This window comes from the organism of the source record quoted next, unplaced genomic scaffold (assembly GCF_019419815.1).
Source record: "Pyrus x bretschneideri cultivar Hongxiangsu unplaced genomic scaffold, Pyrus_bretschneideri_v1 Contig76, whole genome shotgun sequence".
Taxonomy (NCBI): Eukaryota; Viridiplantae; Streptophyta; class Magnoliopsida; order Rosales; family Rosaceae; genus Pyrus; species Pyrus x bretschneideri.
In genome coordinates, this window is record NW_025999816.1 from 1,333,642 (window position 1) to 1,351,282 (window position 17,641).

A 17,641-nucleotide genomic window follows, 5' to 3' on the forward strand; every position below is an offset into this window, starting at 1 on the left:
GAGAGTGAAGAGGATGAGCTTGTTTTGAAGAATTTGCGATGAGCTGTACACCTATGTTTTTCAGGAGAAAGATGGAGGAAAGAAGAAATGGGGTGGAGCCAGAGGGAAAAGAAAAGAAAAGATGCTTTGAGAAGGGTAGTTTTTAAGAGTAAAAAAGTAAAAGTGAATAAATAATAAATAATATAAAATATTATTATTATATACATTAAATAATATAAAATATTGCTATATATGCATTAATTAATATAATATTATAATTCCTTAATCACAAATCTTTCAATAAGTTAGTCCAGATTAGTCTAGTCTAAGTCAGTCCAACTTAATCCCTTAAGCTAGTTCAGTCTGTGATAGTCCGATGCAACAAACTCATCATAAAAGTTTAAACTACTTATTTCTATTTTTATTATAATAAACAAATAAATATAAAATACACCACCGACATGTTAATCTCCTTGTTTACCTTTTTCCTTTCCCTTTTATGTTCATTGGTTTGGATGGGATCTGACCTTTTTCTTTGCGTTGGTATTTGTTATACTTTTCTTATAGAATTATCCTTAATTTGGGGATAAATAATGAAGAATAAAGAGAAGATCATCCAGGCAAATGGTGAGAACTTTATTGCCGTACCAATTCCTTGGACCATATTCTGAGGAATTAAGATTCTTTTCTAATTTTTATGTCTCGAACTAGTGGATTTTGAGTTTCAGATCATTCATTTTAAATTGTGCGATCCTCAATAACCCATTTGATTGAGGTTTGTATCTCGAATTGAGTAACTGAATCTTCCGTATCATGTTTTTGAACTTAGAAAACTAATTTTTAACCTTTTTGGGTTAATTTACGTTACCTTTTAATACAAATTCATTGGTATCATTTGATTAGTGTAATATAAACACGTTCAAATATAATATCGTACTTTTATATTGTTATTATATTGTTCACACTCCATAATGTAAAGGCAAACTTTTGTATTGGAATACAAATGTTACCGTGTCTAAATAATTATAACGTTACAATTATTATAAAATTTTGGAGTGCAAATTCGAACGGTTGTACTACAACCTTACCTTTCTTGTGGTTCACACAATGGATGTTAACGTCATGCCCATTATACTTTAAGATATAAGGATCGTAAGTGAATTACAATATTGTGTAATTCCATGACATCCTTTAATAATAACTTACGTCTATACTGAATACGATGTTCATGATCTAACTATTAATAATGTCATGTCAACTGTTGTCAATAACTTTTGAGTGAGCATTTCAACATATGCCGAGTGAGCATATCGGAAATATGCTCATGGCTACGTATGCAAAGGCACTAGTAGCTACTCTATTCAGTGCCCATAAAGGCAATTCGTCGAACAGCTAGAAAGTAGTTTTCAGTGACATCTCAGATTGTCAAAAAGACAGCCTGACTCTTTTATAAAAAGTTAATAAACTTGGAGGTGTCAGCTGACACACCTTTCAACAAAGTGGATTCACCCCTACGTAATTACGAATTTTCCAACGTAATTGCACATAAACAGGAGGGCATTGTTTGAACCAAAACTCAAATATATGCAGTATAAAATTCCAAATGGCCCAAAGCCGATTCAATTGGCACGAAGCCGTATCAAATACCAAATGGCATGAAGGTGCATCAAATTTCAAAATGCTCATCGCCTGCACGAGCTAAAACTGTACAAGGCATCAAACGCTCCAAGTGGCACAAAATCCTTGCCTGCACAAGCTGAAACTACACAAGGCATCAAATACAAACAAATACATTTTGAACTACGCTGGTTCACCTCAACCAAATTCACCACAAAATCCAAATTGAATCCCAGGTTCATTCAACCAAATTCACCGAATAAAAAATCTTTCTTTAGTGGGTCATTCACTCACTAAAAATCTTAAACCAAATCAAAGGAACTACGAGTGATTTGACCCCTCAAAAAGGGTACATAGGCAATCTAGGGCTCGACTTGGATGCAGTCGCAAAATCAAATAAACACCTAAATCCTCAAGTTACGATTTAGTCATAATGGAATCAAGGGGTTTTTCCTTTTAATTAATAAAGGATTGTAATTAATAGACGCATAGTCTAAAAAGAGTCGAACTCAAATTAATAAAACCCTCTTCAGAAAAATGAACGAGGGTGAAATTGTGTAGAGTGAATTACTTGTTTACATATTGTGTACAATTTTGCTCAACAATGACCACCAGGAGAATCAGTCAAAATCAAAGTATCATCAATTTCAGCAATCTTTGGCAAGCAAATAGAACAAATTTGACCCCAAATAAGATGTAAACTATCAAGGAGAGAGGTAGGACAAATCCAATTCCCATCAATAATAAAATTGGAGACCCGTGCATGCAAAGTTTTACTCAAAGCCTTTGGAATGTTTAAAACTTCAATTAAGAATTTATCCAACAAATTGGCATGCCAAAAACAAACTTTTTTACCTGAACCAATAATCCAACGTGAGTTTTGTTGTAGATTAAAATAAATATTAAAAAAAAGAAAATTAAAAATGGTTTTTGTAAAACTGGACAGCAAGTAAGAAAAACAAATAGTTTTGAAAAAAAATTAATTGTGAAGGGCCCTAGGTTTAGCCGTCGTCATTAACAATTCTTTGTAGTTCTACCAATACTACCAAAAAATAGAGCTTGCCTTACAAATGTTTGCCAGGCGGACTAAATTTTGTGGGGTAAAGGGAATTTACCTGACGCATGTTTCAGTTGGTAGGGCAACGATGGTCAACATTTAGGGTTTACTCAAAACCTTTACGAACTGGAAGCCTATCGTAGGGCAAGTCACAATTCATCTGCCAAAATTTTGGTGCGAAGAGGGAAAAAAATGGCGCGCCATATCTAGATGTTTGCCCGAAAAATTCAATATTCGTCGGCAAGGTTGGATTTGCCCAACAACCATGTCCGTCGGGTAAGTTCTACGATAAGTGGTCAAAGGCCCACAATGACGTGTAATAAATATCCACCGACACAACCCTTGTTCGACGTTTTCCATGTACTTGCCATAATGAGTGGTGTGTCGGGCAAGCCCCTATTCATCAATCATAAGTCTGTGCTTTTCGGTCCTCATCCTCTTTCTCCTCTTCTTTTTTTGCTTCAGTACATTCAAGCGCTTAATCAGTCACTGGTCGTATGTGAGAATCTTTTCACTACTGGGTAAAATGGATTATGAAATGTTTAGTTTTAGTGGTATTAAGCATTTATCCCACACTCGAGCAAAGATTTTCGAACATTACCACCCCCCCCCCCCAAAAAAAAAATTGGCCTCCACTCCATAGAAGAGAAACAAAAATAGAGATTTGCTGAAACAATTCTAAATTTGCGAATTTTACTTGAAAATTATTTGAATTCGTGGAATTGGCTTAGTGAGTTTTGTATTTAGTCAAGAGTTGGAGCATCCCTTCCTCCGTGCCAAGAGTTCGAACAATCCCCTCTCATCTTGGCCTACTTCTAGAGAAAATTAAGAAAAAAAAAATATAGAGTTGTAAAAGTACACCAGCATCTCTAGTGGAAAGATGCAAATATGAGATGCGAAAACACATTTACTTCTCATTTTGTATCTCAAAGAGATGTGAAAGTAGATTCAAATCCAATGGAGGAGATGTAAATTTGGGATGTTATTTTGTTTCTCTCCATAACTTTGTCCATGTTCTAAAGATGTAAAATAAGTGTATATTTACATTCTTTTTATTTACATTTTCTGCCGAAGATGAATTTTTTACATCTTTCCATGGAGAGATATTTGGCCAACAAGAAATGTAAAATGCCAATTTCAAGGCATTGTAGAGCATCTCAAAAAGAGAGATGTAAAATATTCACCTTCGCTAGAATATGTAATTCAGAACCTAATTTTACATCTTTTGGTGGTGGGTTCTGCCAATCAAATAAAGAAAATTAAATGAGATATCAAACTTGCATATTTCTCATTGGAAATACAACTCATATTTACATCTTCTAGAAATGTATATTGCGATGTAAATATGATTTTCGCATCTCAAATTAGAATTTATCTTTCCATTGTTGATGCTCATACATCTCCCATTAGAGACGTTGTTCGAAAATTATTGGAAGTTCTTGAAATTGACTTAGGAAGATTTTCATTGAGTTAGTTATTAATGAGTTATGACCCCTTAGTTTGATTTGAAAAGAAAAAAAAAATTAGGACAACTTAGTTTACGGAAAATTGAAAACTACGGACACATTTCCGCAAGGTTTATACTTTTATATTCACAAAGTTTTCTGAGGCCTGTCATATTGTTTGGTTTAAGATGCACGAAAATAGATTGCACTGTAATACTAATCCTCCACCGGATAGAACCCTAAGTTGATGCAAGGTACCAATCTTCCCTTTTCACTTATTTAGACTAGAGTAGCAAGTTTGTAGTTCCTTCTCGATTTCTTAATTAGTTTAATTAGTACATAAAGCTATTGATATGTGGAATTCAAGTGATACGTATGTCATTAAAAGAAAGAATTCCCAAGAAACACAATTTTTATTGAACTTACTAGCTACTACATAAAGGACATAACCATAGAGCTTATACGATCAGTGTTTATTGGTTTAACACGCGTGCGCACACACACACACACACACACAATACAGTGGAACTGAAATACGTAGAAACTAAAAATAAGAAAAACTAGGGATGAAAACTAATGCCACTTTCGCAGGGAACTCGATTGCATTGAGCGCATGCAATAAGCCTTTAAACCCATAGGTGACCCTGATGGGACGAGTGAAGTCTCGTGAGGGTTTCCAGAGACGTTACCCACAAACATCATATGATAGTTATGATCATGAATGCTGAGCGGCTGTAAAGAGATCTTTTTTTTCAGGGTCCAGCTTTGCGTTGTCTTATTCGGTGTCAGGGTTTGCCTTGTCTTCTTTAAGGCTAGGGTTTTCCTTGTCTTCTTCAGGGTCAGGGTTTGCCTTGTCTTCTTCAGAGCCAGGGTCAGGGTTTGCCTTGTCTTCTTCAGGGCCAAGGCTAGGGTTTGCCTTGTCTTCTTTAGGGCCAGGGTTTGCCTTATCTTCTTCAGGGCCAGGGTTTGCCTTGTCTTCTTCAAGGTCAGGGATTGCCTTGTCTTCAAAGAGGGTTGCCTTCGAAACTTCGACAACCCTTCGGTTGTCGATGTTGATGTTTTTGTTGTTGTTGTTGTTCTTGTTGTTGTTGTTGTTGTTGTCATCGTTGGTTGTTGTTGTTGTTGTTGTTGACGTTGTTGTTGATGTTGATGTTGATGTTGTTGATGTTGATGTTGCCTTGTCTTTTTTAGGGTCAGGGTTTGCCTTGTCTTTTTCAGGGCCAAGGTTTGCCTTGTCTTCTTCATGGTCAGGGTTTGCCTTGTCTTCTTCATGGCCAGGGTTTGCCTTGTCTTCTTTAGGGCCAGGGTTTGCCTTGTCTTTTTCAAGGTCAGGGTTTGCCTTGTCTTTGGATTTCTTCGAAACTTTGATAACCCATTTGTTGTCAATGTTGATGTTGTTGTTGTTGTTGTTGTTATTGTTGTTGTTGTTCTTGTTGCCGTTGTTGTTGTTGTTATTGTCATTGGTTGTTGTTGTTGTTGTTGTTGTTGTTGATGTTGTTGTTGTTGTTGTTGTTGATGATGATGATGATAATGTTGCAATGTTAAATGGTATGATCACTCTCACTTCTCTCTTCTTCTTTTTTCTCTCTTCCATCTTCTCTCTTTTTCATGTGTTTTACTTGCTTCATAGCTTCGAAACTGCTATCCTATTTATAATCAAGGATAAGTGCACACCATTTTTCTCTATTCAAATTATGTGTTCACACTAATGGTTTCGTATGTAAGGTGTTTTTATTTTTTATTTAGAAAACTAGATTTTAATCCCTAAATAAGATGAAGTTTAGAAAAATGTCTTATACAAGATTAAAAATTGATTTTAGTCCCTAGACTCTATTAAATGCCAACATATGTATTCGTTGTCTCTTATTTTTATTTATAATTTTATAGTGTTCATAAATTGATTTTTGCATATTTTCTTATGTGCCACTAATTCATTACAATATATTTAGGTACGAACATTTTGGTACACTGGGTTAGTATAATATATTTATGTACGGACATTTAGGTACACTAGTTTAGTATAATATATTTAGGTATCGACATTTTGGAACACTAGCTTAGTATCATATAGTTAGGTTCTTTTTGTAAGTCATTGTCTTCTTTCAAATAAAAAACAAAATTAGGAATCCTTTCAAGTGTTTATTTTTAAGTTTGTATCCCTAGCTAGATTTGGAACATCCAAATCAAGCCTTGGTTATTTTTTTTATTCAATGTACTTTTCTATTTTATGCTTTATGAAGTATGACTTACCTTAGAACTATTCATGTCCATACATTGCGTCAGAATCTCCAATTTGAGGAGATAAGCAAGTAATTTTGTCTTTTACTTTGTTGCTTTTTATTTTCTTTTTCTCTCACCAAGCAATAACATATTCCTTTTTATTTTTTTAAAAGGTGACCAGGTGGTTGTACTATGATACAATACTCTTCCGGTGGTTTTGCCCTCAAAACTTTACCTTGTATTCAAAAACCTCAACTAAAACCCAAAATAAAAAAAAATAAAAAAAGTTTAGATGATTGATTCGGTTTGATTAAACAGCTAATCTCATATTGTAAAATCCATAACAAAAAAGTTTAACCTATTCACTTAAACTCAGAATAATTAGCTCAATTTCTTTGTTTGGTGGTTAAAAATGCCCAACCTTAATACTAATACATTATACATGTATATTGCCACTGCCACCAACCCCACCACCATCGTCACTACCATATTTTCATGACCATAAAACACACCACAATCGCAGTCACCATTCCTCCACCACCATCACCCCTGCCCCCAACACCTTATCAGCCATAAGACACACTCTTACAATTGCTGCCACCACCGCCATCGCCATTTGCTAACTATTACTTCTCATTTATTTATTAAGTTATTATTCACAAATTATAGAAAACTTATGCTCATCATAAAAAAAGGGTTAGCATTTGTAGATTTTAATTTATTATTTTGTGACTGTATTTTTGTAGTTCAACTTACCGACATCTTGATAGTGCTATTCTAAATTTAAAAATTTTAAATTTTAAAATAAAAAAAGTTGACTGGTTTAATTTTTATAAATTTCCTTTTGCTGTGTTTTCTTTGTCGAACACTTGAACTCGTTTTCGAATTTTGTTGGTGTGTTGTGGAGAAGAGTTGGCATTACTTTATTGACTGGTGTAATACTAGGTGCGGTGGGGAGTTGAAGCCCCCTCCACTCAAAGGCACGAAGTCAAAGCAAAGGGGGCGTTGAGGGGGAGCGAAAGGTGCAGTCACACAAGGCCCCAAATTTGAAGGGGCCCCTAAATTTTTTCCCTCTAACATTAGGTAATAATGTTCTATATCCAAAATTTGATTTTGTTAGCATTTTAAAACCACATTGTGCATTCTTTATAAGAGTATTTTTTTTTCTTTCTAAATATAAAAACTTGGAGTACAATGAGATATTTTGAGTGTCAATAATAACATCCTAAAAAATGACAATTTTATAATTTTATTATATAACAATGTTATATATTCAAGTGAAACTTTAAAGTTAGAGATTTGAAGTTTTTATTGTCATGTTTAGTTGTTTAAGATAAAGCTGCTTTTGATTATTTAGTGAATGTTATGTTTGTAACTCTTTTTACTTATCATTACGGACATTTGTAAGCATGCAATCAGTGAGTACTAAAGTTTGCTTTGATTTTTTTTTTTTAAACAAATGATAGTATCTACATTAAGGGGGTAGGAGAGTGGGTTAAGCCTTACAATGAGTTAACAATAATGTGGTTCAAATTCGCCTTTTGTGAGAATTGAACCTAAGACCTCTCACTTAAAAGTGAAGAGGAATATCACTAGACCGTAGTACTAAGTGACTTTGTTTTGATTTAAGTGAATGTTTTCTAGTATCAATACATTGTCATATTTTTTTAAAAACTTAAAACTATCTTAAGGAGGGCCTCTTTTACAAATTTCGCATAGGACCCCCCGAATCTCAAAGATGGCCATGAGTCAGAGTATCACAAGTTTTCTGACAATTTTCATATTAATTTATTCTTTCCATCAATTAATCTTCATGTGAAGATTTTCAACAAAATTCTCCTTGATTGTGTTTATAGACAGAATGAAATTTTTCTTAATCTCTCTGTGGCCAGAAGAGGTGGATAATCGTGGCTTGCCATCAATTGTCCTCCTTTTTTTGCTAAAAATCTTCATATGTCCACACCAGTAAGCACCATTGTCGACGAACAATGCTTGACTACTTAACAATAAGTATGGACTCTTATTTAAAACTTTTCATGTTTGAATCACAAAACTTTTTGCTTATGACTAAAACATTCATATGAGCACCTTGTAGTTGTAGATATCTCTACATAAAATAAATAAAATTAAGGTCGTTTAGTCATTTTGTTGTAGCATATGCATAGATTGTTCATAATTCTTTTACCAATTTAATTCATCTGTTTTTATTGGTCACTTTAGTTTTAATTAATTTTTTTTGCAGATATGATCTTTATAAAATGATTTATAATATGAACAACTATAACCACAAACACGAAATTCTATGAATTGACAATGAACAATTTCAAATAGGAATTCCTATTTATCTTTTAAGTAGGCAAGTGTTATTCACCGTCAACCTTAATTATTTTTTCTTTTCTGAAGAATTTATTATTGAAGATTGGTATTTTAGCATCAAAGAGTTTGGTGTTTTGGCAAATACGTGCTCACAACTCACAAGACCAAAATATTCCAGAGCCGGATGGTAAATACCATCCCTCATCGGAGATGCATCCAAACTATTACGTACGCTGTTTGCATGCACTGTTTAAAATATCCGGTTTCACAAAATCTTAAACAAATGTTTTGATATGGATATTTGTCGTTGACCCTCAACGATAATATTAGAGATCGATGTGCTCCAAAACGTAAATTTTTAACTGAATTTTTTTAATACAACGATATATTTATACTAAAAACGTGAATAATTGAGTTAGTCACACAATAAGATAAACGATAATAATTTGATATTAAACTTGTCGTCTATAAGAGTTGACTGTAGACAAGCGTGGAGCCAGAGAAATTTTTGGCTAGTAGGCTGAGTAGCTAGAAAGTTAAGGATCATTTTTTGTTTCTGACGGTTACGTTAAATCTTATCAGCAGATCTCATTCAATCATTCTATGCTTAGCGAGCTTTAACAAGACAAATATATATAAAATAAATCAATTATTACAACGTTAAGGAATTATTTCTAATGAGAAATTCTTGTATATATGGATGTACTACATCATCCATGTATCCTACCGTTCAAAATATGCCTCATTTCAATTTTCACATTCGGATTTTAGTGTATTTGTATATGGTTGAAATAAAACTGAAATATACATAAAAAAAATTTAGGGAATAATTGATTTGTAGGTAGTTTTGCATTTGGTTCCACCCTTGACCGTGATCTAAGACCTCTCACTCAGGGGAGGATGTACAAGGGGACAAAGGTGGTTCTAGGACCATCCGGAGTCTGGGAGATATGCTTGTGAAGATCTTATGAGGTCTTTTTTATGCCTACCAAGTGTCGGATGTAATGTATGTTAGACATACCTCGATAGGTTGCCTTGACACCACTCAACAAATTCTCTCAAAATCACTCATCAGATTGCTTCGATGTTGACATCTGTTGACATGTGCGCGGTTTGGTTGACGACAACAAGCCCACCAAGTGTTTGACAAAATGCCTTGGTGAATAAATTTAAACAAAATTTGCACGCTTCACATTCTATTTCTATCCAAAAAAACTTGTACTTTAACACTGAAAACTCATTCGAATCTAAATATCTGCCACTCCTGAATCTGCCACCACTCTTGTCGATCAAATTTCCGCCATCTTCAGTCTTGACGAAAATGCACCTGCAAAACAACCAACACCTTTGATCAAAGACCTAAGCCTCACGAGCCCACAAGGTGGGGGGTTAGGTCAACGGATCTCCGATGCCTAAGTTAGTTTCTCTGAGAGAGTAAAGTGTTTAGGGCTTTTCTTAGGGTTGCAAAAGCTCTCAAAATTTGGTAGAATGTGGGGTATTTATAGGGCTAGGGCCGGCCATATAGTGTTTAATGGAAAGATATTATCTAAATATTCCCAAGATATTAAATAGGAAAATACTTAGGATTTTCTTGAGGTGTACAAGCATGCGATTCCTTTTGGGGTTCGCGTTAAATGAGTGAAAAATGATAGCGGGCATGAACCATGCGGCAATGGTGCCTTTACTAGGAAGAGAGCTATCAAATTCCATATGTACTACATTGTGTTGGGATTTACTTTTCCCATGCCGCATTTTTTCCAGAAGGTGATATGCTCTATGAAATGCACGCCTGCTCAGTGCTCCCTGAATGCAGTTCGTGCGATGGTGGGTCTCTTGAACTTGAGAAGGTTCTTTGATCTTAGCTTGACCATATATGAGTTTTGGTACTTCTTTAAGATTGGCCACAAGGAAGGTGTGAGGCAGCTGAGGTCTTGCCATAAGCTGCTTGATGCTTCTAGCAAATGCGATCATGAGTGGACCAGAGATACCTTGGAGGTGAGCGGAGAGTAGGAGTCTGACTCTTTTCCTTAGCTGCGTGTTCCGACTACCTTTATCAATAGTAAGTGAACTGCTTCATTCTTGTCCTGCTTGAATTTTTCGTTGAACTGCTCCATGACTTCAATTTATTGATCATCTTTCTTGCATTGTGTAGATTCAGAGTTTGGCTCAACCCTTAGGACTTTGACAGATATGAAGAAAGTGCACGTCGCATTGGGCATTCCTGCTGAGTACTATGAGTGGCGCAGGCTGCTTAGCCCTCTCCGTTGGGAAAAAGGTGGCCCACCCCCAAGGGAAGAGATAAAGCAGATATAGGATGAGGCATTAGCTTGCCCGATCGTTGCTATAGAACCTGCTACCAATGGTGGTGGAAAGAAGAGGTTTTCCTTACCTGCTTGTGAGCCTTCATTTGAGAAGAAGTCAATGACTTTTTCTGCTGCTCGTGGAAGTTCGTCTGCTGCCAAGAAGCTTGTCATTGATCTAACTTCTTGAGCTTGAGCATGTGAAACCTGCTGCTCCGAAGGTGCCCGCATCTATTGCTGAGAGACTTGCCCAATGGAAGAGTTCGGTGGTGCCTCCGATGTCCGGGTTTGTATCGAAGCGTTCGTCGAGAGCTAAGTCTGGCTCTGCTTCTGAGAAGCTTACCACCATGAATAGCGGGAAAGTGGATTCTGCTGCTAAGGTGGCATCTGGGCCTGCTACTCTTTCTGCCGTGATTGACTTGTCTGCTAAGAAGGGGAAATCTGCTTGCACGGGTAGTTGTGAAAGATTCATTAAGTCTGAGGTTGGAGAATTTCCTGTAGTTTGTACACTACTGAAGGCTAATCTACTTGAGGACGTTAATGCATGCGCCAAGTTTGTTGACAGTGTTAGGAAAGTTATCGTCTGTTCAGACTCTTTTGCGAAGCGTTCTGCCTACTCGAGAATGTCATCCCTAATTGCTACAATGCATAAGACTTTGATCCTAGCAGTTGAGTCTATGTGTGTTGATCATAATGCTGTCAAGTGCGCTAAGGAGGCCGAATTAGTGTTGGTGGTTCAGCTTTGTTCTGCTGCTGAAAAGATCGAGAAGCTCGAATCTGAACTCGCTGGTTTGAAGGGGTCTAATGTCTCTACCCCTACTACTTTGCAGCTGGAGATCGCTCATCAAGAGGTCGTCCGTTTGAATGCTAGGCTTAGTGCGATTCAGGCAATGTTAGAAGCTGCAAAGAAGGAAATCAGCCGTGTTTCTCCGGTGGTCGATAACCTTGAGCGTGCCAATTCGGAGCTATGATCTTCTTATTTTGCTAAGGATGAGGAACTTATCTTCATGCATGCTGAAGTGTCTTGTCTTAATGAGGTTGCCAGTAAGCTTGAGTCCAAGTAGATGGATCTGCAAGGTGTGTTGTCTGCTAGCGAAAACCTAAAAAAGGAACTGGGTGAGTTGCAAGGTGCTCACACTGGGCTTGTTGATGAGAATGCGCAACTAAAGAATGAGAAAGTTGGTCACGAAGTAACGCTCGCTTCTTGATCTGCTTGATTTCTCTTTTGAGGCTGCTTTTGGTGGATCAGCTGAGGGTCAGGCAGTCTAGGCGGGGATTGCTAAGCATGATCTGATGGAAGTTTTAACTGTTGGGAATGGCACAACTGCTGAAGGTGTGGCATTCGAGAAACCAGTGGTTAAACAAGCTGCTAAAGAGTAATCTTTTTACTTAGACTTAGGAGTTTTCTTCTTTTCCTTTTTGTTCTGCTTTGCTTGAACTTTGTTGGTCTTCGAGCCGGTTTATCAATTTGCTAGAAATTTAATAAACTGCTTTCATTGTTTTTGCTTCATCCTTCTATTTCGCCATGTCTTTTGCGAAGCTTTACCGTAGGACGTGTAAGAAATTCAACGTAACAGAAAATTCAAGGAACTAATGCAAGAGGCTTCTTCGAGTATTTTGAATCACCTCTCAATGAAAGCACCAATTTGTTGATGTAAATTTCGGCCGTCTTCAGTCTTGACGAAAATGCACCTGCAATCAACACCTTTGATCAGAGACCTATGTGGGGTATTTATAGGGCTAGGGCCTGCCATATAGTGTTTAATGGAGAGATATTCTCTAAATATTCCCAAGATATTAAATAGGAAATAATATTTTGAGATAATGATGTAATTATCCCTAATTGATTTAAATTAGGATTACTTTGTTGATTGGAGTCAATCTTCAATTAGGAATGTATTAAAGATAAGATTTGGGTAATTAATCCTTATCTCTAATTCCTTGCCAATGACAGGTGAGCTGTGAGCTATCGTATTCAGCTGCTAAGCCCTCCACGGGTGTGAGATGCGCGGGGAGCATATGAGAAGCATGCCCATTTATTAAGGGTAATATTGTCTTTCTCGAATAAAAGTTCACGTGTCATCTCTAGAATTTTTGAGATTATTTTAACCTCCACAACTTTCGCTTATAAGTGAAACTTTTAAAAATGTATAATAACCCTAATAAACTTCATAAGATACTAGTCATAGTGATACTTAGGCGGATGTAACAAAGAATCGGAAGTAATAATATGAAATTTTGACTGGGGTGAATATTTTGGCATAACTTCGCCGCTGGTTCCCTCACCCTGGCTTACAATCAAATACGTTTGACGAAGATCCTAGATCTCCCACAAGATATGACTCGACCAAGAGTTCTGGATATCTATTACCCGGTGCCCTTCATTCAAATTATTTTACTGATTTTTCTACTAAATTGAATGAAATATCGAACACTTGACACTATTCGAATCTATAACTGGTTAATCAAATTACTCTTTTTTTAATATATAAAGCTTAATTAAACTACATAATTAGATTTGTAAAATATACACATAAGAATGATTATGAATAATAACTTAGAAATAAACAATTCGAATCGTTAAAATAAATGCAGAGTGAGTCTACAAGGTGTCTGTCTATAAGGGTATTTATGGATCTCACGTTATATGTAAATTTTACCTTTCATGATTATGCAATTGATGACAATAATGTGGGTTGTATTGTGGCATAAGCAGCATATTTTTTCTTCACCGGAGTTTTTTACATTGAATGAAATCCAACACTTGGACACTATCTTAATCATAATCCATTATCACTTGACTGAAAACGATTTTAACGAAAATATTTTTGAGTTCTAAAAACAATCGAAGTTCTTTTCAAGATTCACTTGCATTTTTATTAAGGATTGTACAAAAAATATTTTCACTAAAAGCGTTTTTAACTATTTTAAAACCATTTCCAAACGAACCGTAGACTTGTTTGACAATATTTTTTTTTATTTAGAAGCATGTTGTTTGAGGAAGTGAATTTTGTGGTCGACTCTTATCACTAATATTTGGCCATTCTTGAAACTTAATAATGTTTGGGGCCATACCATTCCTGCTTCTACTCGAAGGGATCTTTTTCTATTATTGATTTGGGGCCATTAGAACTTTTTTTATTGATAAACAACTTCGATCTATAAGATTTTTTTTTTTTTTTGTCAAACGATCAATTTGGTCAGATTAGATGTTAGATTAGGAGCTGATAGAGCTCAAACTCACATCGTAATGCAATGACTCAACATTTTTCTAACTCTGTGATAAAGGATCACTGACTATGATATATTAGATTGCAATTAACATTAAATTTGAGAGTTCTTAAGTTTCGATCCTTGAACTAAAAATCCATGAATCCTGGTCATTGAATTTGTCACAATATATGGCAATGGTCCTTTTAAGTAACATTGTTAAATATCCTATCGAAAATAAATAGTTTTAAGAGGTAAAAGAGGGACGTATGATTTTAACAGAGTTACGCAAAAGAATCATTTATAAATATTATAACAGATTCACAAATCAATACTTGCAAATTTTTTGTTCAAAGACCAAAAATTCATTTAGACTAAAATTCAGATACTATTGCTCCAATCATCGAGATATGTGTGTATTATATAATTCTCTTTTGGATGAGTTATGTTTATGCTACAGTCCAATGATTGTATAAAACATGCCACCTTCCAGCTTGAACGCAATACTAGCTTTAATAGGCAATAGTGAGAGTTTTAATTAGCTGTACATTACGTTTCCTTTATTTAATTTTCTTTTTACAGCTAAAGCGTGAACACAAAAGGTACAAAAAGCAGTGAACATCAATTTTTTTTTTTCTTTTCGTTGTTAGTGAATCATACGATGGTAGTCAAAAATAAATTAAAATACCTATGTGTGTTTTTTAGTTCTAAAAAAGGTAAATTATCGTAACTTGACTACTAGCTGGTCTTTTTTTAGAAAAAATTACCGAGCGCAGTATCAACAAACTTCAATTCCAGGATATAATATTCCTTCCATTGCTATATTTTTCTTTGATTTAGTTAGTTTGGATTGCGCTAGGGATTTCAAATTTTAGTTACCAGCTACAATACATGCATTTACATAATATAGTTATTATGTCACAGTCAGATATGGTATTATCTCGTTTTAGTTGTATGTGTGACCGTTATATAATGAATGTATTGCATGCATTACAGTCGAGTCTCAAACTTTTAAAGCTTAAACTACTTCTTTCTATTTCTATTATAACAAACAAATAAATATAAAATACACCACCGACATGTTAGTCTCCTTTTTTACCTTTTCTTTTCCCTTTTATGTTCATTGGTTTGGATTGGATCTGACCTTTTTCTTTGCGTTGGTATGTGTTATACTTTGCTTATAGAATTATCCTTAATTGGGGGATAAATAATGAAGAATAAAGAAAAGGTCATCCAGGCAAATGGTGAGAACTTTATTGCCGTACCAATGCAAATGGTGAGAACTTTATTGCCGTACCAATTCCTTAGACCATATTCTGAGGAATTGAGATTCTTTTCCAATCTTTGTGCTTGGAATCAGTGGATTTTGAGTTTCGTATCGCTCCTATTTTATGACTCATCTCACATAAAATATAACTTTAGATTTTTCTTTCTCTTTCTCCAATGACCCGAATCTTTAAGTTTTCGAGCTTCGGACACAAAAACTCAAAGAGGATGAGAACTTCATCTTATTTTAAACTAAATTAATGTACTGGAATACAAACGTTACTATGTCTAAATAATTATAACGTTACAATATTGTGTAATTCCATGACATCCCTTAATAATAAGTTACGTCTATACTGAATAAGATGTTCATGATCTAACTATTAATAATGTCATGTTGACTGTTGTCAATAGCTTTTGAGTGAGCATTTCAACATATGCCGAGTGAGCATATCAGAAAGATGCTCATAGCTACGCATGCAAAGGCACTAGCAGGTACCCTATTCAGTGCCCATAAAGACAATTCGTCGAATAGCTGGAAAGCAGCTTTAAGTGACATCTCAAATTGTCAAAAAGGCTGACCGACTCTTTTATCAAAAGTTTCTAAACTTGAAGGTGTCAGCTAACGCACGTTTCTACAAAGTGGATTCACTCCTACATAATTACGTATTTTCCAACGTAATCGCGCCTAAACAAGAAGGCATTGTTTAAACCAAAACTCAAATATATGCAGTATAAGATGACAATTGGTCTTCTTCAGCGTGGGAAAAAAGTGATGGTAACGGTGGGTGTGGAAATGTTTTTAAGGTACTCATGTGAAACAAAAATGTCATATATGCACACTACTCGTAAAAATAGACTATCCAATCTATTTGGGAATAATATTAGAACTCCAGTCTAGCAAGTAGGTTCACATTTGCCTATACAGCCACACAAATTCCCATGTTATTTTGTGTTATAACACAAATTGTATTAGCACTACTATTACAAACAATATTTTACACTAATTTACATTGAGAACAAAAAAAATGAAGAGTTTAAATTTAGGACGTAATGGTTAAAGAGAAATATCCTAATTACCAGATTAATCTACCACTTCCCTAACACAACTAGCTATAAATTTATGCTTGTCGCCTACCCAATTGCCTAATGAAAAAAGTTGGCCACTCCAAAGAACTAGCAAACCAAATAAGTTATTTACAATTTGTTTGCTGTTCCACCAAAAAAAAAAAAAAATGTAAATGTAAAGCTTGAGAAACCTAAGGGTATATTTTAATATAAAGTGTTGTTATTCACATATTTATTTTTACTTCTTACACATTTCTCTTAATTTTCGACTATTAAATCAAATGGATGGAAGAAGATCGATGAAAAAAAATTAACTAGGGTGCGTGTGAGGTAAAAAAGATGTGTGAACAGCACTACCCTTTAAGGTAAACCGTATAGCTATTCGTTTTATGTTCCCTACTTGGGGAAGTAGGTATAGTTTGTCAACTCAATTGTTTTGGAATGTGAGCATCACTCCTAAAACCAATGGGCAATGTGAGGGAGAGGATAATAGTTATTTAAACTATGAAGCAAGACTTCACTTCTTTGATGTGATTGTTAGTAGACCATTGACTCAACTATGAAATTTTAATATTAAGGAATTTTATAATGAAACGAAAAACTTGTTAGGTTGTGCATGTTATTAAGCTAATACAATATTGATATGACTAAGAGTGACCACTGACTCGACTATGAAATCTTAACAGAAATTTGACTATAAATTATTAAATTACGACATATAACATGGGTCTTTCGAAAGATTAGGGTTGTACATTATCACCAAAATCGATAGAGAAAAAGATAGAAGAAACCTTGTCACATGGTTTGGGGCCCTCCAAATGGAAAATCAATGCTTAAAAGGATTAGAAGGGGAAAGTAAGGACAAAGAGTCGGTGATGCAACTTGATGAACTCAACGCGGATTGATTTAGTGTGTTTATTAACACGACATGTCGCTATTTTGAGTAAATTGACTTATTTTATATATATATATATATATATATATATATATAAATTACAGATGAAAGAGAGGAAGTGAGGGAGGGAACATGCTTATTTTTGGCATCCATCAAATCTCGCACTCCATACGGCATTTGCATGTGCATCTGCATGTGTTTGTGTGTGGCAACCAAAAAGAAAGGCCTTTTCACCCTGGAGAGATTTTTTTATGTATCTGCAACATAA

The 17,641-nt window shown here is 35.1% G+C and overlaps 1 protein-coding gene across 1 annotated transcript; it reads right to left on the minus strand.

The window, feature by feature from the left end:
- Positions 1-4,873: 4,873 nt before the first annotated feature.
- LOC108867820 (myosin light chain kinase 2, skeletal/cardiac muscle-like) lies at positions 4,874-11,165 on the minus strand. Its single transcript, XM_018649500.1, has 3 exons — positions 11,024-11,165; positions 5,276-5,460; positions 4,874-5,116 (listed from the first exon to the last, which is right to left on the minus strand). The coding sequence occupies exons 1-3, from the start codon at positions 11,163-11,165 to the stop codon at positions 4,874-4,876; spliced, it is 570 nt and encodes a 189-aa protein (XP_018505016.1).
- Positions 11,166-17,641: the final 6,476 nt, after the last annotated feature.

What these genes read in the sequence shown, in the direction of transcription:
- LOC108867820 (XM_018649500.1), bottom strand. Translation starts at nt 11,165, where the DNA reads ATGCGGGCACCTTCGGAGCAGCAGGTTTCACATGCTCAAGCTCAAGAA. An exon ending in AAATGAAGGCTCACAAGCAG is followed by an intron (nt 5,461 to 11,023) that starts GTAAGGAAAACC and finishes GGGTTATCAAAG; the next exon opens with TTTCGAAGAAATCCAAAGAC. An exon ending in CTGACCCTAAAAAAGACAAG is followed by an intron (nt 5,117 to 5,275) that starts GCAACATCAACA and finishes GAAGTTTCGAAG; the next exon opens with GCAACCCTCTTTGAAGACAA.